At 46.0% G+C, this 24,677-nt stretch overlaps 1 protein-coding gene across 1 annotated transcript in view; it reads left to right on the top strand.

Annotated features, from left to right (window-relative positions):
• Positions 1 to 24,677, top strand: part of rxfp1 (relaxin family peptide receptor 1) — a 162,562-nt gene that overhangs the window by 56,848 nt on the left and 81,037 nt on the right. The window contains exons 7-9 of the mRNA XM_041177153.1: positions 1,773 to 1,844; positions 16,348 to 16,419; positions 16,517 to 16,591. Of these exons, the coding sequence (XP_041033087.1) occupies positions 1,773 to 1,844; positions 16,348 to 16,419; positions 16,517 to 16,591 (219 nt within the window). The remainder of the gene's footprint in view (positions 1 to 1,772; positions 1,845 to 16,347; positions 16,420 to 16,516; positions 16,592 to 24,677) is intronic.

The following is a 24,677-nucleotide window of genomic DNA, read 5'->3' as shown; positions in this document are numbered from 1 at the left end:
TATTCACATAACAATGGTAACCATACTTCAAAAATAATCCATAGGTTGTGAGGCACTTTGGGATGTTAAAAGTAATATCCAAACTCAATAGGATAGATTTGGACTTTCTCTTATAGTGAAAATTGAGTGATAGTGAGCAGGCAGCCTGTTTTAATCTCTCCTGATTATTATTTCCATTCAGGAGAGATATAAAATGGACCAACTAATCTTAATGCCTTTAATCATCATTTCTTTATATATAACTAGCTGAAGATTTGTACATTGCGATACATGTATAATCTGGAAGTTAAGAAGAACATTCAGAACAAACGGAGGTGTGAACACACCCTGGGGTGGATCTTGTCTTTGTGTGACAGTATAAAATAGGCGATGGCGAATGAGTCACCCCTTTTACATCTCTGCCAATTTCTACAGTTTGGGAGAGATGTAAAATGTGCTGCTAACTCATAATCACCCGTTTTACAAAGTCCCAAGTCCAAAACTACGCCGCTATCTTTCTGCCTACCCCAAAGTGAAAACAGAAACTGCAGGTATTTGTATGATGCATCATAAAATTCCTTTTTTGTGGTCTCCGGTAATCTTCAAATAGAAAACATCATGGCTTCTTTCCTGGCAGCCATCCCCTCCAGCTAGCACCTACTAGCATTATTACAATTCTCTTTCTCTATCTGATTTGACATTGAATTCATCAACTCTAATTTACATTTCCTTCTCAGTCCTGTTGTTTGGTTAATGAGATACCCTGTTGCTTGCTCTGTTCACCTGGGTTCAGATGCCTTGGCCCATGACTTTCAAGCTCTGAGGCATTGTACGCGGGGCGGGGGAGGAGGGGTTACTCCGACGATGTGCAGATGTGCTGGGGACCCCACCCAACATGTCCACTCTTACCCCCTTGCCCACCCGGGAAGTCCCCATATAAGGATTGCACAGCAATTACCAGGGAAGTTCAAACGTCCATTGGGCAATTGCCCTGCATGTACAAATGGCTATTAGCTTGTTTAACAATAGAACTGGTGTCTATGTTTCATTTTAGATCAGCCTGGATAAGTATACTTAACAGTTTGATGATGTTATGATGTTAGATTGTGACATCCTTCGGTGTCAGATTGAGAGAGGTCAGTTTGTTTTGAGTGGGGCAGCTGTCAACAATCAAACACTTTTTAGGGTTAAAGTGCGTTCCATTCTCTACAGACCAATTATGAAGTTGCTCAAGAATGCTGACATGGGAAATTCGGTGTGAATGCTACGTTTTCAGTAACTGAACTTCCACATATTTGAAGCAGAGAACGCCAATGTCAACTTCTCTGCAACTGGCATCATTGATCACAGCATGGGACACCTACATGCCCTATCTTAGTTCCACGTGGGATTCCACTATGTATCCATGTCCACGCAAACACTTTGTCATTGAACTTGACACAATGTTCATGGTTTGAAATGAAGTCACTTATCCAAGAAACTAGATGAATTGACTGCCATTTGTAGAAATTTGATCTATGTTAATTAAACTTACTGTAGAATGTGATAACCAGAGGTTCTCAGTGGCCAGGGCAATTACCACGGGGTGGATGGCGGTCTTGGGGGTAAGTTTTGTCAGCAATTCCCACCTAGCTGCAGTAGTGTAATGACAACTATGACATGGTATGTTAATATATAAATATAATGTGATAATTTACACCACCTGCAGGTGAGACAACAAAAGGTTATAATTATAATAATACCTAATAATGTAATTAACATCAGGTATAGATCTTTACTTTTTCTCTTTTCAGGTATTTAAGCAACAATCACATAACGTTCCTGCCATCAGGCGTGTTTGAAGATCTCCAGCAAGTCCAATGGCTGTAGGTGCTTTTATTTGTCTTTTTAATATTGATGAAAACTTTGAAAAAATGATTTTCCTCCCCTTTTCGGTCCCCATATGAAGTGCATTTGTTTGATATGACATGAACCCAACAAGCCCCAGTGCAGCTATGGAATGTTCTGGCTGCTGTCTAAAAACAACCACTCAATGCTGAAGAAGGTACCACCTTCTGCCTGGCTGCAACAGTTAAGTCCTGCTGAATCTTCCATCCTAAGCAAGGTTGGCATGGAGCATGAAGCACAGTTCTACCTGGGGTGCTTTCTAATGGGCACCCACTCAACGATCCTGGAGGAAAATGAAGTCAGACAGGCAATTACACCCCCACTACTTCATATACCTGTTTAGAACAAAAATGCACCACCTTCTAAGCAAATCCCCAGAAAATCCATGAATGCTTTAAAGGAGAAGATTTGATATGACAGGTCTGACCCTTGTTTCTTTGCTTTACTTTTGGAAACTGAATGATTCCTGGTATAAAAAAAGAGGAGGGCAATCATCTCCCTTATGTTCAATATGGCATTTCAACGATGTATATGGTGTACGTTATACTGATCCTCCTAATGAGATTGTTCAGATCTGTACAGTGACAGAATAGAGACTGAAGGGCACAGACTAATGCTATGAGAAGGAGGAGCCATCCATGACTAACAAAGGATATTAAAAATAGAAAAAGCATATAATGTTGCAAAATTAGTGGCAGGCCAGAAGATTGGGAAGATTTATAGAAACCAGTGAAGGTTGAGGACAAAATATAGAGAGGGAGGAAAATAGATTATGAGAATAAGCTAGCAAGGAATAGTTTCTACAAGTATATTCAAAGGAAAAGAGTAATGTAAATGTTGGCCCCTTCAAGGATGAGATGGGGGAATTATTAATGGAAAAAAAGGAAATGGCAGAGACTTTGAACAAATATTTTGTATTTCTCTTCATGGTAGAAGACACTAAAAACATCCTAAAATATCAAGAAAATCGGAGCGTAAAAGGGAGGAGAAAATTAAATCAATCATTACCACTAGAGAAAAGATACTGAGCAAATTAAAAGCCATCAAGTCCCCTGGACCTAATGCCCTGCACCTGAGGGTTTTAAAAGAAGTAGCTACAGAGTAGTGGATATATTGGTTGTAATCTTCCAAAGTTCCCTAAATACTCGGATGGTCCCTGTGGACTGGGAAACAGCCAATGTAATGCTCTATTCAAGAAAGTTGGAAGGTAGAAAGCAGGAAATGATAGGCTAGTTAGTCTAACGTCTGTCATTGATAAAATGCTGGAAACCATTATTAAGAAAGTAGTAGCAGGATACTTAGAAGAACATAATATAAAACATAATCAGAGTCAAAGTGATCTTATGAAAGGGAAATGATGCTTAACAAATTTATTAAGAGTTCTTTGAGGATGCAACTAGCAGGGTGGATAAAGGGGAACTAGTAAATGTAATATATTTCAGTTTCCAAAAGACATTTGATAAGGTGCCATATCAAAAGGCATTTGATAAGGTACAATATAACGTCATAGTGTTGGGGATAGTATATTAGAATGGATAGAGCATTGGCTGGCGAATGGAAAACCGAGAGTTGGGATAAATGCAACATTTTCAGGTTGGTAAATTATAACTAATAGAGTGCCACTGGGATCAGTCCGGATGCAAATACTTGTCATGAAGCTATTAATGTATATAATATTGGTGGAAATTACTTTTTTTTAAATAGAGGTTTAGTCTGTGTGTGTGTCTTAATTGGATTAAAACCAGCTAATCTGGGTGCTTTGTATACTAGTTTTGAGATGTAAACAGAGAAGTAGAGGTGCATTTGCATTTTGTTGAATAAACCATTCAAGAAGGGGAGTGAAATCTGGCACCTAGCTAGCAGAGACCAAGCAATGTTTATATTAGTAATAAAATTGGTACTATGAAAAGAGTTCTATTGTTAGAAGAGGTGGAGTTCAAAGGGACCGGTGATACAAAGAGAATTTACATTCAAAGAGATATGCTGGCTATGACAGACATCAGTTTCATGTGTGCAGGGCAGAGGCATGTAACATCAAAGCCTGTAATCCCACTGCTGTATCTGCAAAGGAACCAAAGTGAAAAGAACCTCATTTTGAATTTGTAAGGTGAAAATGCTTTGCCTGGTATCTGCTTAAAGTCTATGGGTTGCTGATGCCTTAATGGAGATTAGTTTGGGAATTTGTTAAAAGTAATGATAGTAGTAATTTGTAGTCATGTGTATATATTTAACTTGTGTAAATTAATAAATGCCTCATGTAGTTTGACATAAAAACCACTCGAGAACTGGCTGTCTGATTCCAAACATACCACTTAAAAATATAGGTTATGACAGTTGTTTAAAGTTTCCTTCTGGGATTTAAATAACAGCCTTTATCAACTGCTGTATCATAACACAGCTATTTCAATCAAATTAATGACTTGGATTAGGGACCAAGTGCATTGTAGCCACTTTACTGACGATACAATTATTGGTGGGAAAGTAAGTTGTAAGGAGGACACAAAAGGGCTGGATTTTACAGGAGATGTATTCCTTGCGCCACCAAACGAAAGGCCTGTGGGTAGCCCACTCACCCGAAACCTGACTGCCCTGCAGTGATGTTAAGCTGGGGACAGCCTTAATTGATTTAGTATGGGATTTTTGCCCCCATCTAGAAGGAAGCCCTGCCCTAGAGAGCTGCCAGCCAATCTGATGGGCCAGCAATGCTGTGGACCCAGCTATGGCAGAATCGAGTAGCAGCCACTGCTGGAACTACAGCAGGTCCCTGAGAAGAAGTGTCAAGGATCCCAGACTTCAGATAATTCCGGGGATTTTGGATGGGCCTGCCTGGCAAACCCCAGCAAAGTGGGTGAGGGGCGTAGGAGGCTGTGTTTTAGAGGCTGGTGGGGGCTTAAAGGGGCTACATTCCTGGTGGGGGGCCTCCAATGGGTACAGGGGACCCTCCAAAGGAAGGATGATGGCTGCCTAACAGCAGCCCATGTGATGAAAGCTGCCGGGCTGCCTGCCTTCCTCCTGCCTTCACCCATTATAATGGCAGAGGCAGGATGAGGCTCTTAAGTGGCTATTAAGTAGGACTTCAATTGTCCCAAGGGCAGGGGGGTGCTGCCTGACATCTTACCCACCCACCATAGTATGGAGGACAGATCGGGGGGGTGGTGGGCAGGAAAGCAACAGGCAAGCCTCCCTTTTTATTTTATGACCTCCACCCACCTTCAAATACATCAGCAAGGAGCTATACAATTCAGCCCACAGAGTCTGAAAAGGGATACAGGTAGGTTAAGTGGGCAAGAATTTGGCAGGTGGAGCATAATGCAGAAAAATGTGAGATTATCCACTTTGGTAAGAAGAATAAAAGGGAAAAATATTATTTAAATGGGGAGAGATTAGAATGCAGCACTAGAGAGGGATCTGGGTGTCCTAATACATTGTAAGGTGAGAGGTGCTATTTCCCAGGGGTGGCAACAGGAGGCCCTCTTCTCTGACCACGGCAGCCTGGACAGTGGAGGTTAGCGCCCATGGGACCCACCAAAGAAATGCCCAGCAGTGCAGGAAGAGGATGAATGATCTACTGTGCTCTGCCAGGGTAGGTGGCATCATCTTACTGCAAACTGACAATCTTAAGGATATCAGACAGTCTAAGTGTGCAAGTGCATAGGGATGTCACATAGGAGCTGGAGTTGCAGCACTCACCAGCAGATGGGACATGTACACTGAATGAGTGCCAGCCACTTCATGCTCTCCCTCTTCTCTCAGTTGCAGGACATCCTGCTTGTTAATCACTTACTGGGATCTCAGCAGTTGTCATAAGCATACATGCTCCTGAACTGCTCATGCAACCATTGGGATGGCAATCAATCCTTCTGTCTTTCTGCAGGACAAAAACACCTACAATAAACAGCTGGCCAAGACCAGAAGCAGCATTCCAGACATTAGAGTCCTCACCCCTTATGAGGAGCATGAGATATCTGGTGAGGAGCAGGACCGTGCCTGTGCTGAGGGTGAGATAGGACACACCCAGGAAGCCAGTGAGGATGCCCCCAGTCTGCAGTTGTCAGCTGTGCCCACAGAGTGACACATTGCTTTAATAAGGAGCCTGCTTAGGCATCCACTAAATCTTTCTTTTCTCCATTCCATGTACCAGCCAGAAAAGGGGAGACCAACAAAGGAGACCAGCCGCAGCTCCATGTCTAACCCCATCTCTGATGTTTGGAATCAGACAGCCAGTTCTCGAGTGGTTTTTATGTCAAACTACATGAGGCATTTATTAATTTACACAAGTTAAATATATACACATGACTACAAATTACTACTATCATTACTTTTAACAAATTCCCAAACTAATCTCCATTAAGGCATCAGCAACCCATAGACTTTAAGCAGATACCAGGCAAAGCATTTTCACCTTACAAATTCAAAATGAGGTTCTTTTCACTTTGGTTCCTTTGCAGATACAGCAGTGGGATTACAGGCTTTGATGTTACATGCCTCTGCCCTGCACACATGAAACTGATGTCTGTCATAGCCAGCATATCTCTTTGAATGTAAATTCTCTTTGTATCACCGGTCCCTTTGAACTCCACCTCTTCTAACAATAGAACTCTTTTCATAGTACCAAGATCCTGAGGGGTCTTGACAGGGTGGATGTGCAGAGGATGTTTCCTCTTGTGGGAGAATCTAGAACTAGGGGTCACTAATTAAAAATAAGGGGTCACCCATTTAAAATGGAGATGAGGAGAAATGTTTTCACTCAGAGGTTCGTGAGTCTTTAGGACTCTCTTCCTGAAAAGGTGGTGGAAGCAGAGTCTTTGAATATTTTTAAGGCAGAGGTGGATAGATTCTTGATAAGCAAGAGGGTGATAGGTTACTGGGGGTAGGCAGGATACAGATTTCAGGTTACTATCAGATCAGCCGTGATCTTATTAAATGGCGGAGCAGGCTCGAGAGGCCGAATGGCCTACTCCTGCTCCTTGTTCCTTTGTTCATATTCTCTCACTTTGAAATATTGCAGTTTTAAAGTGACTGTATTGCATAGGTGAGACTATCAAGATGGTGCGCATAAAATTTGAGACTCGGTACACCACCTCTACCCTTCCTGTCACCCAACAACATCCCCCGCCATCACCCTTGGTCTCCCAATATAACCATTCCTCTCCCTTCTGTTACCCTTGAACTTCCCCCCCGCCCCCCATTACCCTTGCATCTATTACCATCAACCTCCATATGCCTTCCCTCCTCTCTGAGCCTACACACATTCCCGTCCCCATGCCCACCCTGACCCTGACCTCTCCCATTAACCGGGCCACCTGCTTCATCTGTTTCTGTGATTCCTCCATAAAACATTCAGCTACCCGACTATCACCCTGGAGTTGCCACCCTACCATATCCCATTCCCCCATCTCATTGTGATTGTTCCTTCCACTACCCAGTAATCTCGGTTTAACCCCCAGGACCCCACTGTCGACAGCATCAACCCCGTCCTCTAGGACCATCTCTCTACCAGCATCCCTGCTTGGAAACACCCCCACCCCACCCTACCCAGCCACTGGACCCCCTGAGCCAACACAGAAGGCCCTACCATCCATTCCACATCACTGCCACCCTCCGCGCCCCAGACCGTCTGTCTTTCTTGCCCAGACAGCCTCCCTCCCTTCCCCCATAGCCTGTCTCCCATGTCCAGCCTCTGCTCCACCTTTCCACCCAACACCTCCTTCCACCCTTCACCTGCCTCCCATGTCCAGGCTTCACTCCACTCTACACCCCCACTGCACTCTTTGCCTGCTTCCCCTGTCCAACCTTTGTGCAGTTTGTTCCGATATAAATCAAAAGGCTGAGATTTTAGTGGCTCCCCAAGAAGGCCAAAGCAGCTCTACTCACCTCGAAGTCAAGGAAGAAGTCAATCTCACCAGGTGCACACCACTTGTATACAGTCGTGAATGTGAACATTTTAATTTCTGACTGACAAAGAACTTAATTTGGAGGGGGATCTTAATTCCAGAGAGGTCACCTTTTAATAAGCATGCATGACAGGCTAATGCATGTGAAAGGGCTTCCCAATATTATTCATCAGGAAGCTCAACCCGCCTTTAACCTGTCCTTAAAGTCCCAAGTACAGAATTCCTAAAGTTCATGTCGTCGGCGAACTGGTTTTTGGCCTCCCACTGAATTAAGTTTCCCCCGCCTGCCGAGCTTCCCACTGCTGGTGGGAAACATTTCATAGAAGCCAGTGACGGCATTGCTTACTTCTGTTTCTGAACAGATAATGAATACGGCACCTGTGTGTTTTGTCTTTTCTCCTTCTCCAAACACATATTACCTCTGTCCCCTCCAAATTTTGGAGCACAGAGTCATTATGAAAGGATGCAGCATCAACAAAGTCCTAAAGTTGGGAAGTTGGTGCAATGGAAGAAGAGGCAATGTTCCCTTTGGGTTACATGACCACACCTGAAAGTTCCCATGCAGGCCTCTCAAGTCAGCCCCTTTAAGTTACAGAATGTTCGCAGTTGCACAATAACGATTAAAGGGATAGCACAGCTAAATAAATCATCCACAAAATTACAGGGTACGTTGGAAGAAGATGCTGCTTTTTAATTACCTCCAATAGTTGGTGAGTGTTTTTATTTCATGTAACCCATTGACCAGGAGTAGTTGCGTATGTGTACTTGGCCCACACTGCGGTCACTGGTGCATGTGCAACTCTTTGGAGTTGGGAACATGCACACTTGGCATCAATTTCACTACAGCAAATAATCCAGAGGGGGAAAAAACAAAATTTGCCAGCAATAATTCATTCCAGTACCCAGTCTCTAGTGGGCTCTCAATCTCAATGAGATTTTATGTGAGTGCTGCCTCTTTACACTAGTGTTAAGGCTGTGTACAAGGCACTTGCACATTGCCTAGATCACTCACTGTGTGGATAATGGAACTCTTAATCCCAAGGTTATTGTTCCAAATCCCAAGCTGGGTACTGATTTTCCCATAAATATTGTATTCAAATTACTTTTATTTAATTGAAATTTTTGCAAAAAAGTGACCTTCAACTAAATATTACAATCAATTCTCCAAATTGAAAGTTGAGAATCTCATTTACTGAAATGTCCTGATTATATATATCTTCATCATTAATTGAACCATGTTTTACAAAGGTAACAGTTGACAAATCATAGGTAGAGTGGACACAAGAACCTTCAATTGTTTAAGGACTGCACAGACCTAAAAATGGGTAACTTGAACTTTATTGTTAGTCTGCATTAAGCTAACTTGTTTATTTTAATGCTGCCAGCTGACACTCTGACATTGAGGGCAGGATTTTCTGGTCGTCAGGCAGACATGGCGACCCAGGAGTGGCCAGGAAGAGGTCCACTGCCCGTGATCAGCCCCCAACTGCAAATTTAGCACTGTCGGGGTGGGGGCAGGAGGAGGGCCAGCGTGGAAGTCTGTGCATGTGCGGGGGAGCACACACTGAAAACTCCCTGAGAGCACAGAGCTACCTCAGGGAGTTAAAGAAAATAAAGGAAAATAAAGATTTTAGAAATGATATAAACATATCCCCACATGTGACTCAGTAATTTGAAGAGGGACATGTTTAAAATGAAGTAGAAAAATTTTTTCTGGTTTTTTATTTACCATTGGAAACCTCATCCCACTTGTGGATGAGGTTTCATAAAAAATGCAAAGGCCGCCTGATCTATTCGCCCGCCACCAACCAAACGGTTGAACAGGCAATGAAAAATACAAATTAATTACTTGCTTTAGGGCTTAAATAGGCCTCTTAATTGTCGGCTGGCGTGTTGCCAATTCTTGTGTGTGTGCTTGACGACCAAGAGATCGCGAGAGTGTGCAATAACATCAGGATGCTTGCCTGATGTCATCACACGTGATTTTACGCACACGCCTGCCCGCGGGATGTAAAATCCTGCCCTGAGACTGTAATTGAGCATGTACAGGAAATTCTCTCCTTATGTTGCAGCACTAAAAAACAGCTTTTTTATTTTGTCAGTAGACTAGGAAATTGTAATTTGCTATTACTTTGCTAAATTAGTAACAGACTAAACATATCACCCTATTAGTAAAACTAAAATAATTGATTCAATTAAAATAAACTAATCAAATGAATACAGATTGGATAGACGTGACAGGGCAGGTGATGTGCCATAACTGCAACATGTAGGAGTTTGTGGAGAGAATTGTAATCCCAGAAAACCATATCTGTGTAAATGTCTGCAGCTCGAGGAACTTCGGCTCAGAGTTATTGAGTCAGAGTCCAAGCAACAGATATTGTGGGGCATCAGGAAAGGGAAGAAATACCTGGACACTTTGGTCCAGATTTTCACCACGACAGAGAGGACAAACAACTGGGTATTCAGGACGACTGCCTGATACATTTATGGGAAGTTTTATGGGATAGTGCATAACCGTGAGCTAAATCCCTATGTTCTCCACTGCAGGTCCTTGCAGCAAGGGCAAAAGGAAGAGACAGCCTTCCTCAATCTCCATCTCCACCTCTGAGGATGATGAGACAGCATATTCAGAGAATGCACGTCATTCTCCTGCACGTCATTCTCCTGCACCCTCCACCAGCACAGAAACATTCGGTTCGGTGGGTAGGCATTGGCGATGAGGCTCAGGGTAACAATCTAGTGAGCAAACATGTCCCTGCAGCTGATGGAAGATGTGACAGCCGAGGTCCCTGATAGTTGGAGCACTGCTGGAGGCCAGGCCCATGCTGAGCCCTATGATGGTGATGTGCCTCTGGAATGACCTTAAGAAACCTGTTCGAGATGCAGAGACAGGCTGGAGAACAAGTGGAGATGCCCAAGGCCATACACAGCCTTGAGCAAAAGGTGGACAAGTCTGTCCAAGTTCTGAGTGCTATCACAGCTCCAGCATGCGAAGGCATGTCTTCCTCTGTGAAAAGGTTGATGACTGCAATGGAGAACCAGGTCCAGTGGAACACTCAGTGGCTGCTAGATATGTGTTCAGACCTGCATTCCATTGCTCTAGCCGTGGGCTCAATCAGCAGTGGCTAGGTGAGAGGGGACAAGGTATCTTGATCTCCCTCCAGATGCCCCTTCTCCTCCTGGAGCTGTAGAAAAATCTGCTGGAATGGTTAAAGAAGCACTCAAGAAACAAGTCCTGCATGGCTGTTCAAATTTCAGTATGCAAAAATGGTTGGTTAATTTTCTGTGGAAGTAAAGAGCCACCATGCATTGTACTCCAGAAATAAAGAGAATGTTAAGGACATGTTTGAGTTTGGTTCTATCACATTTGACAATTAAAGTAGAATGCAAACAGTTTGGTTAAAAATGCACAGTCTAAGAATGTGCTAAAGTTGCAATGTAATGATGAATCATGTTCAAATTTTATTGGAGTTCTTTGAAGAACTAGCAGAGCTGTGGATAAAGAGGAACCGGTGACTGTACCGCACTTAAATTTTCAGAAGGCATTTGATAAGGTGCTTCATCAAAGGTTATTGTGGTAAATAAAAGCTCATGGTGTAGGTGGTAACATATTGACATAGACAGGAGTTTGGCTAGCTAACAGGAAACAGAGATTAGGCATAAATCATTTTCTGGTTGACAGGATGTGACAAGTGGTGTACCAACAGGGATGAGTGCTGGGGCATCAACACTTCACAATTTATATAAAAGATTTGGATGAAGGGACCAATGGTGTGGTTGCTACATTTGTTGACACAAAGATAGGTAGGAAAGTAAGTTGTGACGAGGGCAAAAGGAGGCTGCAAATGGATACAGATAGGTTAGGTGAGTGGGAAAATATCTGGCAAATGGAGTATAATGTAGGAAAATGTGAGGTTGTCCATTTCGGCAGGATGAATGAAAAAGAGGCATATTATCCAAACAGTGAGAGATTGCAGAGCGCTGAGGTTCGGAGGGGTCTAGGTGTCCAAGTGCATGAATCACAAAAGATTAGTATGCAGGTACAGCAAGTAATCAGGAAAGGGAATAGAATGTTATTGTTTATTGCAAGGGGAGGGAGATTACAAGAGTAGGAAGATTATGCTTCAGTTATGCAGGGCACTGGTGAGACCACATCTGGAGTACTGTGTACACAATTGGTCTCCTTATTTAAGGAAATATATAAATGCATTAGAAGCAGTTCATAGAAGGTTTATCAGATTAATACCTGAAAGGGTAGATTGTCTTATGAGGGAAGGCTGGGCAGGTTAGGTTTATACCCACTGGAGTTTAGAAGAATAAGAGGCCACTTATTCGGCAGAATTTTGCCCTTAATGGGCGGGCAGACCCCACTGGCTCGGCGGCGGGCAGGCAGCCAGTCGCCACTGCCGAAACGGGTGCCCCCGCCATTTTGAGTGGGCAGACCAATTAAGGCCCACCCAGCGGCATCCCCGACGGGAAGCACTATGCGTTTCCTGTGCAGGGGGAGGGATTCCCCAACTGTCAAAGTGCGCTCTTTCGCATATGCACATGAAAGAGCACACTGCTCCCTGAGACTAAGTGCTGTCTCAGGGAGAGCGCTGAAAGTTTTATAAACTTCAAAAATAGAAAAATAAAAAAATTATTAACATGTCCCCCTCAGGTGACAATGTCACACGAGATGGGACAAGTTAATAAATGTCACATAAGCTCTATTAAAGTTTTTTAAAACAGGCATGAAACCTCATCCCGCTGATGGATGAGGTTTCATGTTTTTTCAGAGGCCCGCTGGGGCTTCTGGCTTGCCCACCAACCTTAAGGTTGGACGGACAGTGCCTTTAATTGATTTAAACACTCTGTCAATGGCCTCATTGACAGGTCGGCGGGCGGACAGCTGATTTCACTGTCCTCCTGCCTTCCTGAATATATAAATGGGGTGGGATGACATCGGGGGATCCCCCCAACGCCATCCCGTGTCATTTTTGCATCGGCGAGCGGGCCCTGTCCCCAACTCGCCGACGCAAAAATTCTGGCCATTAGCTCTTGAAGGGACTTGAAAGCGTGAATTTGGAAAGGATGTTTCCTCTTGTGGGACAATCTCGAACTTGGGGTCACTGTTTAAAAATAAGTCACCCATTTAGGACAGAGATGAGGAAACGTTTTTTCTCTGAGAGTTGTGGGACATTGGAACTCTCTTCCTCAAAAGATGATTGAGCCAGAGTCCTTGAATATCTTTAAGGCAGAGGTGTATAGATTCTTGATAAGCAAGAGGGCGAAAGGTTATCGACGGTATGCAGGAACATGAGGTTAAACTCAGATCAGTCATCACATCAGTTTCAGGTCGATGACCTTTCATCAGAACTGGGAAAAATTAGAGATGTAATAGGTTTTGAGCAAGGGATGGGTGGGACAAAGGCAAAAGGAAGGCCTGTGATTGAGTGGAAGACAGGCGAGATTGAATGATAGAAGAGTTAGACCTCCAGAGACAAAAGGAATGGTGATGGGGCAAAAAAGTAAAGAAAGAAACAAAAGATGTGGTCCTTAGGCGGTGTGCTGCTGACTGAAAACAAAAAGCAAAGAAAAACTTAAACGTATGAGAAAATAAACAAAATAGAGTGACAGAGTTTTTAGTTCTGACTGGGCAGGCTTAGCCTCTATATCACTAACTTCCCCCAAAAGCCAATCCAGTCAAATCAGATGGACACTAGGATCCTGCAGCAGCCCATTTGATTGATTGTGGCCAATAATTGTGAGGAACAGTGAGGTTCAGTACAATCCAATCAAGATCTCCACCATCCAAGCAGGTAGGTCACCCGAGGCTAGATGATCTTGTTCATCACACTCGCTACTACTGTTTGCTGCCAATATTTTTGTAGTTTGATTCCATGTTGTTGCCAAAATCTGTTACATGAGTGTTGCCATCAAACCCGAGCCCCGCACACGGGCCTGAGAATGCTGCCACCATCTCCAGAACCTGAATCTAACTCAGCACTCCACCCCCGAGCCAGGCCTGAGCACTGCCACTGCTGACCTGGACCCCTTCTCCACTGAACCACCCAGTTGCCAGACCCCCACTGGATTCTCCTCAACCCCACTGCCACACCGCCCCCCCCACCTCCCTCAGTACCCTCCCAGACCTCCAACAGATCTGCCCCACATCCACCCCAGGACCCTAGGGTTGCCAACTGTGATTAAATGTATTCCCGAAAGTTTCATCACAAGACTTGCCCCCATGCTCCAGACATTAACTAGCCAACACATCCATCCTTATGATACACTGCCTTCATGCCAAGTGGAAGTAAAAAGACTCAATTAGATGATGTTTGACTGTCAGCCAAACAGCCCTTTTTTCGCCATTTTCAATATTTTTATATCTAGTGAAGAGAAATATTCAAGGAAAATGACAAAAAAAATCAATCTTTTTCCATGTCCCGATGATTTTTCTCCAGGGTTGCACAGAGCTGTGAACTGGAGATTGATCATCAATTCCTGGAGATGTCAAGGCCAATCCTGGAGGGCCTGCAACCCTACCGGATCCCCCAAACCCAACCACCCACCTGCCGAAGCTGGACAGCCCTCAGAGGGCAGAGTGCCAGCCAGTGCTGCTGCTTCTCATGTCTGAGTGTGGGTTTTTGACTGTGCATCTGCAACAGCACAGTGTGCATGTGCAGACACCAAAGAAAGATGTTCTGGCAGCAGCAAGAGGAGACTCTGAGCAATCTCCTCAGTTGCTGCCCAGAGGAATCCGGGACAAATGGTGTCCCTGGAAGCCCACACACAGAATGTGAGACAAGAAGGCAATCTGGAAAATCCAGGACGGTTGGTCACCCTGGTTACATGTTGGGAGGCACTTGCGAGAAAGACGGACACTAAGGACGAATCATCATGGAATTGCACAAAGTGCAGTGGTGGGCAGGAAAATCGCTGTTTTACCCTCCGGCTGCAATGGCAGGTATTCACGCCGTACTGTCCCATTCCCGTCTCATTAATTATGCAGCCACAGGTAACACGCTGTCTCACTGACGGGCGGTCTCCAATTTGCCTGCCACAGCATTACCTCTCTGATTCCTCACGCAAGGTATCACATTTAATTTGTAGCTACACCCACACTTCCCAATTCTTGCAACCCAGGACTGCTCCGTTGAAGACATGGCTTCAAAAGCCAAGAAGAGTGCAGCCCCCAATTCAGTGACACATCCGCGGGATGCCTTCTGGACGCCATGGAGGCCTGCCACGATGACCTCTACCCCCGCTCTGGCCGCAGGAGGCCCATCAGTCTCACCACTCCGGCTTGGGAGGTGGTGGCAGAGGTGGTCAGTGCCAAAGCTGCACATAAAAGGTCGGCCAACCAGTGCAGAAAACAGATGAATGATCTCATCCATGCTGCCAGGGTAAGGCAACTATCTCATCACTCTCAACTCACACACTCAAAAGGTCATCACATATTCACTGGCATCTCATTCATTACCAGCTCAAGAGACCTCAAAATCACACTCTCTCACACACCCTCACAAGTCCTGCCTCCTTAGCCATCATCATCTTGAAGCCACTTGCACAGATCAACATGTGCCCCCACACAGACCCTGGGATACTCCCCTTCCTCAGCACAGCCCTCACCCTGCAGTCTCTTCCCTTGCTTGAGGTGACATCTTCCTCTTCCCCAAGCAAGTGCTAGCCTTGCAGCCATTGAAATGCCATCCCCGCCTTATGGCTGGTCTGGTAGGTAGAGACTTGCTTGTGAGACCCCCTAAAAGTGATGTGGTGCAACCTGCAAAGCCTGGCACTGATGACCACGAGTGCTGCCCAAAGCAAGGCAGACAAACCTCAAAGTCCTGAGCAAAGTGCAGCTTGCCAGGTGCACGCCACTTATGTACAGTTGTGAAACACATCAGCGTGCAATCATGTGGACGTGCCCAAATGATTCAAAGCGAGGGAGTGATTCTGGCTAACAGGGCTTATAATGAGATGCTAAAATATTGAAATTAGGTTCTCGACGTGTGACGGTGGGAAACGTGGCCCACCATTGACGGGTGGAACAGACGATCACAAACTGATTTTGCGGCAGCATGAAACCGATTTTTGGCCGTTTCGCTATATTGTCTTCCCTTCCCCCCTCCATCCGGCTGCCATGATGCCTGACACCAATGGGGCCAAAAAATTTCTGCCTAAGGTGCCCAGGTCACCTGTTTAATGACAATTGTGCACTGCACATGCTTATAATATATTACAAGCTACAAGGGCTGTTCTTTCTAAAGTGCATGATTGACTCCTGATTAAGAATCTGGTTGGCCTGAAATGTAGGCTGTTTAAAAAAATTTCATAAATCTTTTCCAGTTTGTTGAAATGCGACAGAACTAAGGCAAATGAAAAAGGGTAGAGGAGGCATCTCAATATGATTTATGCCCAAAACTCCCATCCTGAGTAGATTAAATGTTGGTTCCTATATATAGCTGGTTATAGTTTGTCCCAGTCATACTATTTCAGACTCTTCGTTCTTTACTTAATAAAATCTAGTTCACGTGTATAAATTTTTCCAGATGTTCCCTTGGTTGTGCGGAAGTAACCTTTATCCTATTCATTCTTTCAGAATTCTTGAAAACAATAGAATCCAAAAGATTTCCCCTAAAACCTTCCTGGGACTCAAGTCAGTCATTCTCCTGTAAGTTCTGACGTTGACCTATACAGGATCAAGCAATTCAAATAAAAATCCATCGTTTATTGATGTGAACTGATTGTTGATGGCTCTATTTTTCTAGAGTGCTAGTGAACAATTCCTTCCATCAGCTGCCTGGTCAACCTATCTGTGAAGAGATGCCCAAATTAAACTGGCTGTAAGTACCTCAGTTTTCATTCAGAACTGCATTGAAGTTTCAATTCATTTAGTGACTGAGGGCTGAATTTTCTGGCTGGCGGGAGATGCGGAACAGGCACGGGCGGGCCTAGACCAGATCGCCGCCTCCAATCGGGTCCGTACCACCATTTTACGTGGACTGGCCAATTAAGGCCTGCCCAGCATGAACTACGGCTCCCGGGGTCAGTGGGAGTGGGCAGGCGGCGGTAGGTCTTCAATGACCACTGGGCCCAATGGCGACCCTGCGGCCTGTTTTAAAAAGCTGCTGCAGCCTTTTAAAAGCTGCGAATCATGGCCAGTGGAAGGGCTCCCCAGAGTGCTGCTGCTGAGCAGGCCAGCAGGAGGGTAGAGCAGTGGGGGGCACTGTACCCCTCGTTTCTCTGGTGATTGCCTTGCTGCCCTCCTCGAGGAGGTGGCAGCACGGCGGGAGGTCCTGGAACCCCAGGACAGGAGGAGGAGCCCCCCCCACACATGACCAAACGTGCCTGGGAGGAGGTGGCGGAGGTAGTGAGCTCCTGTGACGTGGTGCGACGCACCTGGATCCAGTGTTGCAAGCAATTCAATGACCTGTTGCGCTCAGTAAGGGTGAGAACCATGTTGGTATTGGTCACTTAACCCAGCAGGTAGGCTTTCCCACCTGGTGCCCCCCCTCCCCCCCGCTCAAGTCTGAGCATAGTGACTGCATTGAATCTTTGACTGCATGTGTCCTTCGCTGGGTGGGCCAGCAGATATTGCCCAGCCCTGAGAGGGTGGTGAAGAGTTGGTTTCTGCCCCTGCAGCATGTGGCACACTGTGACCCACATTACTGTTTAGAGGGCAACCTGGAGGAGCTGCACCCAGGATCAGTGCTGGAACCCCAAGACATGTCAAAATCAGAGTGATGACATGCTGGGAGGGGAGTTTCAAGGTGGCATGGCACTGATCAACCTGCTGTCCTCTGTGCTCCACGTGCTTGCGCCTCCTTACTATGGAAGATTAGACCGTGTGGTGCCTAACGTGATTGTCACTCTTTGTGTGAGTGTTCGGTAGCAGCGGGGTGAGAAGACACTGGAGCCCTGCAATGCCCCACTCTGGTTGGGGTGGGAAGTCCGCAAAGAGAGTTCAGGTACAATGAGCACCAATCAATGCTCTTCTCTCCTTTTCAGGAGAAAAATGCACATAATGCAGCCGAGCGGGTGAGGACTGGCAGCGGCCCGGCACAGTTAGCGATTCTCAGCTGCTTCAAGCTGGAGGCCATAGATTTGGAGAGGTGCCATGCGCCCAGGTCCATCGGTGTCGGTGAGACTGAGGTTCCATGGGCAGGTATGTTTGCCCAACTGTGAGGGCACTATTGTTCTTCCAGCAGCCATGGCAGTGCTGAATGTTCAGTGATTGAAGTTTGGAACGTGGCTTGACCAATACTTATGGAAGGATGAGCGCATAATGATCCTGGGGACAGAGATGCACATTGACATTGTCTCCATGTTAACTGATCCAATGTCTTTGTTCTTCCTTTCAGCATCAGTGGAGCAGGGCCGGGAGGAGGAAAAGCACATGCCCCCTCTCACACCTGAGGACCCTGAAGTCTCACCAGCGTCACAGCATCTCTGCCAGGCAGGCACCAGCACAGATACTAGCACCTTGGTGGGAATTAGAACATCAGCTAGTGTCCCGGGACACAGCGGTGAGGGCACTTCACAGTCACTGGAGGAGCTGGCAAAGATAGAGAGTACCCATGGGGCCAGCAGTCGGAGGATTGCAGAGGACCAGACACATGCTCAGTCGGTTCCTGATAATGTACCTCTGGAGTCGTCCGCAACACAGTAAACGCAGGAAATGCAAGCCGGGTGTGTGGGAACATCTGGGGAAGGTACATGAGGCAATGCTTGGCTTAGTGTCCGTGGTGGAGAGGTCTATGCAGAATATCGCTGAAGCAATGAGCCTCATGTCCGAGCACCATGCATCCTCCATGGAGAGAGTGGCGACTCTCGTGGAGAGGCTCCTCCAGGAGACCCATCAGGGCTTCCTGGGGATGCGCTCAGACCTGCAAGTCCTCACATCGGCATTGACCTCAGCCGGTCAGTGCCAGTGTGGGAGATGGTCTGGACACCAAGTTTCCCAGCTCGGTGCCCATCCATCCACGCTGAGCAGGGAGGTCCAAAGCAACCTCACATCGGCGCAACAGTTGCCAGTTGTCTCTGCAGACACATGTCAGGGCACTCCAGATGAGGGCGGCAGCTCCTCTGCCCCTCTGCCAGTGACCGTAGCATCCGGTGAGGCTGCGATGACTGGGGAGATGCCAGCTGTGAAACTGGTAGCTCCCTCCCAGGCGGGGCCAGCACAGGCTCCACGTGCCAGAGAACAACCACCAAGGTCATTGAGGACAGCAGAGTCAGAAGGCCATCTCAGATGCCACTCCCAGCGAGGGGTCAGCAGTCAGCACCAAGACATAGAACCTGAAAACATAATCATAAGGCACCTTAGGCACACAACGGGTTTATCACTGGTGCTTTTGTGTTGGCCCACAATGAGGTCTTTATGAGTTGGTGTGATTTTTAACACCTTTTTCATTTTCTTTCATTAAGTTTCTTTGGTTGCAATATTAAATTTAGACATGTCACCATGGCTGAAGTTGCCTCTTTTGTTTTGCAGGTGGAAGGTTTTCAATAATGTAATGAGTGTTTTGTGGGACATTCAGCTTTATTAACAAGGATCTTAGTTAATGTTCCTAACCAGGCAGATTTTGCACTTAGGTTTCAAATATGGAGCATACAGCCCAGGCTTGGCTTGGAGGTCCAAATGTGGTGTGTTAGCTGAAGCTTCGTTGGATTAAAGCCTCCCAGGTGTCCCTGCCGCCCTGGAGTATGCCCGGGTCAGCGTCTACCCCCTCAGCATTTCCCTGTGCATGCTCATCCTCGGACTCATCGAGTGCAGCCGCAGCCACTGCGTCTACATCTTAATCGTCCACAGCATCCCCCCCTTTCCAGTGCAAGATTGTAGAGAGCGCAGTATGCAACCACTATCAGCGACCTACGATCTGGGGGGTACTGGAGTGCGCCCTCTGAGCGGTCCAGCATCGGAAGCGCATCTTGAGAAGACCAATGGCTCTCTCCACCACAGCCCTTGTGGAGGCGTGGCTCCTATTGTACCGCTGCTCAGCTTCTGTTCTTGGATGGCAGAGAAATGTCATGAGCCACCTTCTGAGGGGATAGCCCTTGTCACCTAGCAGCCACCCATCCAGCCGGGCTGGAGCACTGAAGAGCCCAGGCACCTGGGAGTGTCTCAGGATGTAAGTGTCATGGGAGCTGCCTGGGAACTTTGCGCAGACTTACAGAATCTGTATCCGGTGATCACACACTATCTGCACATACATGGAGTGGAAGCCCTTCCTGTTGATGAAGGCACCGGGCTCACCTGGTGGCACCTTGATGGCCACATGTATGCAGTCTATTGCACCTTGGACACGGGGGAAGCCAACAATAGCCATGAAGCCTCTGGCTCGCTGTGTCTGGCTGGCCTCGTCCCAGTGGTAGTGGATGAAGGTCAATGCACGCCTAAACAGAGTGTATGTAACCTGCTTGACACAAGTGTGGACAGCCAATTGGGAGACACCGCAAAGATCACCCACCGAGCCCTAGATGGAACCAGAGGCATAGAAGTTGAAGGCAGCTGTGACCTTTAGAGCCACCGGCATGAGGTGTCTGCCCACATAGTTTGCGGAGATCTCAGGCCCAATCATCTGACAGGTATAGTTGATTGTCTCCCTGGAGAGATGGAGCCTCCTTCGGCACTGCATCTCAGACATATTGAGGTAGCTGCTTCACCACCTGTATACCCTGGCAACAGGATAATGGTGACTTCTGCAGCCCCTTCCACCTTGGAATACCTCTTGGCCCTGCACCCCATGTGCATGCGCCTGACCTCCCAAAAGTGGCTCCCTGGAGGCTGAATGTGCACACCTGGACTCCTCCCCCTTCTAGCCCTCCCTTCCTCCTCAGAAGAGGTGCCTCCAGTGGAGAGTTCAGCTCTCATTCCCAGGCTAAGGGAAGGTTTCCTGAAACATGCAGGCCCAAAAAAGATCCCTCACTGCAGAGAACTGACCTGAAGGTTGAGAGTCCAGACCAAGCAGCTGGTATGCATTTGGAAATATTGCAAATCACACAGGCAAGTATCAGTAACTTTGAAACATCAATATTTGACAGAGCACACTTGCAATCCCACTGAGCCCTCTTATCCTACCCATGAATGAGGTTAATACAAATGTGTCCTGCCCGTTGCACCCGTGCGCTGATCCGAAGCTTGCACGGGTGCCGAAAATTCATGATCGATTGGCACCACAAGGGCCTTAAGTGGCCCGTTAATTAGTGAGCATTGCGTGCCCACCAAACGAAATATCGCGATAGCATACGCTGGAGTAGGGACACTTGCCCGACGTCACTCCGCGTCATCTTACGTGCATGCATGCAGGGCCCACCCCCGCACACCAATGGGAAAATTCTGCCCTGTGTTTAGCTATCAGTTAAAAGAAGCTGGAAAGAATCAAAAATAGTGTGCAAACCACAGAAAAAGTTACTGATGTCTCATTTGATACTCCTCACCTCAGGCTTGGTCAGAAAATCATGAACATATATTCTTTATACCAACATTATAAACCACTCTTGTAGTAACATTTTGGCCAGAATCTTGATAGCGGGAAACAAGGTGGGAGGGCGAACATATTTGTGTAGGAGGCGAAATGGCAGCTTCCCAATGGCAGGATAAAGGTAGGGAATTAAAGTTGTGGCGGTTGAAGGCGATTGAGCTTCCTGATGGTAAGAGACGGGAATTATTTTTAATGCATTAGTATTAGCATGTCATGCTTGCTCATCAAAACACCATTTCACCAGATTAAATGGTCCCTTTGCAATAAACGCTGCAGCAAATGAGACAATGTACCATCAGATTCATGACTGGTTAAAGGTGGCATGCAGCCAGCAAGGTAGTCTTCCTGGTGGATTTGGACTGAGTAGGAGCTACTTTTCTTTCATGGGGAGCTCTGTTGGACTAGGGGAGAGGAGACATTGAGGTACTGAGTCTAGGTGATGGAAGGGGTATCAGGGCATCGCCCACTGAGGGAGGGAGGGTGGGCCATGGTGGACGGGACTTGAGGACACGTGGGAGACAGAGGGAGGAAGCTGGACTACACAGGGAAGGTCAATATCTACAGATGGCAGGTGAAGTATGGTTGTGGGGAGATTCCAGGGTTATAGAGGGAAGGTCAACCGTGAGATTCTGGGAGTCGAGAGCAACAGAGGGCAGTGAGGATCAAGGCTGATGGAGGGAAGATCAAGGGTGACTGTGGGAATGTGCAGGATGATGGTTTCAAGCTTTAGTGTCAATGTGGGAGTGTCCAGGCACATAGCTGCAACAGCACAAAGAGGACTGCAGAGTACAGGTTAGAGATGTCCACAGTGGGGTAGTTGGAGACCATGGTGTGGCCAATGCCAAGAATAGGACTTCCCATTGTCAAAAGTTCCCAGGTTAGGCGGTAGGGCCTCCTGATGCCATCACTGGAAAAACCATGGGGTCACTAATTGTCTGCTCTGAGGCATTACTCCAGCGTAGCAGGTTGTCGCAGCTGTTATAGTTATTCAGGGCAGTAAGGTGAAGATGAACAAATGGCAACAGCAGTTAAGGTTGGGGCTGCAGGACAAAAGATCATAAGGTTCTATCAGCAGTTGCAGTCTCAAGGTGTGCACTCACACAGCCAGGCTGATGCTGCTGGATTGTGGAGAATGAATGTCTGTCTGGGTGCCCTGTAAACATGGTGTTATGGTTTGGCAGGTGATGTGTCAGGTGGACCAAATCCACAAGGGAAACTTGGCCACACTATCACAACAATTTTGCAATTTGTATTTATTACAAGATATGTGTGTTGAATTCTGAAGTAATGAGTCCACCAAGACCTTTAGAGATTTTAAAAATTAAATTAAAATATTTATTAACAAAATAAAAGATTTCAAGTAGAAACATAAGATTATAATTACTTAATATTATAACAAGTCCTCAAATTCTTAGGGCAGAATTTTCCATTCAGCGTGCAGGGCGGGCCCGACATGCCAGAGCATAAAATGATGCGCAATGACATCGGTCATGCGTCCCCACATCATCCCGCTATCTCACAATATTTCATTCAGCAGGCGTGCATCAGAGTCGGCTGCACACCTGCGATAATTGAAAGGCCTATTAAGGCCATTAGTGTACTAATTAACTCCAAATTTACGCAGGCTAAAAGGCCAAGCGGCCTTTATGTTTTTTAGGAAACCTCGTCCACGAGCGGAATGAGGTTTCCTAAAGCTAATACTGATTATATAAAAACTTTGTTTTGAAAATAAAAACATGCCTCATCTCATGTGACACATAATAATGTCTTTAAAAATCGCTTCAATCTCCCTGAAGCAGCTCCGTACACAGGTAGTCCTCAACGCTACCGCTCATGATCCACATTGGGTGGGCCTTAATTGGCTCGCCCACATGAAATCCTGGAGCCGAGCCAATTATGGGCAGTGGTCAGCTCTGCAACTGCCTGCTCCCGCTGAGCCAGCTCAACACATAGAAAATCCTTGCCTTAATTAACCTAATTCCCAACTACACACCCCCTTTAAGGCAATAGTCCAAAATAGATTTTAAATTTAAAAAGCAAGCCAGCAAGTTACCACAGCACCCACTCGACAGTGGAATTCCAACTTTTAGTTGCTGGACACAGCAGACTTTTTCAAACATGGCTGGAGGGTTCCGCAAGGCTGTTTTACACACTCCTGTTAGATCTTGCATGGCCCCTCCAACATTGATTTTCATTCCCCTTTATATATGTTTCTCACCTCTTTAATCTGTAAGTTCCATTGTTCCATATGTCTTTGCAAGTTTACTTTTCCCATAATATAAAAATCTTTCATGTTGCCAATATGACGTCTTTCCTTCTGGGAAAAATAAATACACTGTCTGGCCTTGCTTGTCTTACCAGCTGTAAACATCTTACCATTCCCTTGAAATCCAAACAACTCTTTCACTTATCTAAAAATGCAAATGTTCTTCACACCTCATCCATGTTTATTCATTAGCATTTCAAGTACTCCCTTCTACACCTAACTCCTTTTGATAACTTCAAGCTTGCAGTCTGGCTAACTCCAGTTCAATTAAATCACACACACACAGAATAATCCATACTCACGCCTATAAACTTTACAATAAATCACAATAATATAATGAAAATATATTATTTTCATGACAATGGCACCTGGACCCTCAAGCCCCTGAGGTAATGGCGGGGTCATCAACTTCCTGCCCACCCTTGCTGCATAATTGGCTGGGCACCTTGTCCATAAATATTTAATTGGCTGGCTGCTGTGTGATTCCACGTGGCCAGCCATCACTCCCATGAGTGCACTTCCAGCCCCGACATCAGGACACTTAACAAGATTCTGGCCCACTTCTTCCTCCATTTTGTCCAGTTGACAAAAACTTTCAGAGTGAAGAATTAGGACACCGATGATACTTGACATAATGTACCAGAATTTTCTGGAACAGGGCATCTCATGGTATACTGAGTTAGTCAGAAATTTTCCTGCACCCTTCAGCTCAAAACGTTTTTGCCCTGTAAGCTGCTGCAAATGTGAGCTGATAACAGCATAGCAGAAGCAACTAAGCAACTGGAAGATTGATGTATGACAGAACCATTCATGACTCAAATCTAACAGGCACAGCTTCACCTCACCCTCACACACTGAATACTACTGGAGGTCACACACCCACATCTCACAGCTTGTACGTACCAGCTATTAAACATGGCGGCCACATCACCCAAACATAATCATGGGCAATTTTCATCTACAGATAAGTTGGATGAATCAGATCGGCAAAGGTGGCCTGGCTGATGAGTTCATAGAGTGTTTTCAGACAGTTTCTTAGAACAGCACATTCTAGAGCCAACCAGAAAGCAGGATATACTAGATCTGGCAATGAGACAGGATTAATTAATGACCTTATAGTGAAGGCACTCCTAGGTAGCAGTGATTATAATATGATTCAATTTCATATTCAGTTTGAGG

Source organism: Carcharodon carcharias, chromosome 1, assembly GCF_017639515.1.
Source record: "Carcharodon carcharias isolate sCarCar2 chromosome 1, sCarCar2.pri, whole genome shotgun sequence".
NCBI lineage: Eukaryota > Metazoa > Chordata > Chondrichthyes > Lamniformes > Lamnidae > Carcharodon > Carcharodon carcharias.
This window is presented reverse-complemented; position numbering and strand designations above follow the sequence as displayed.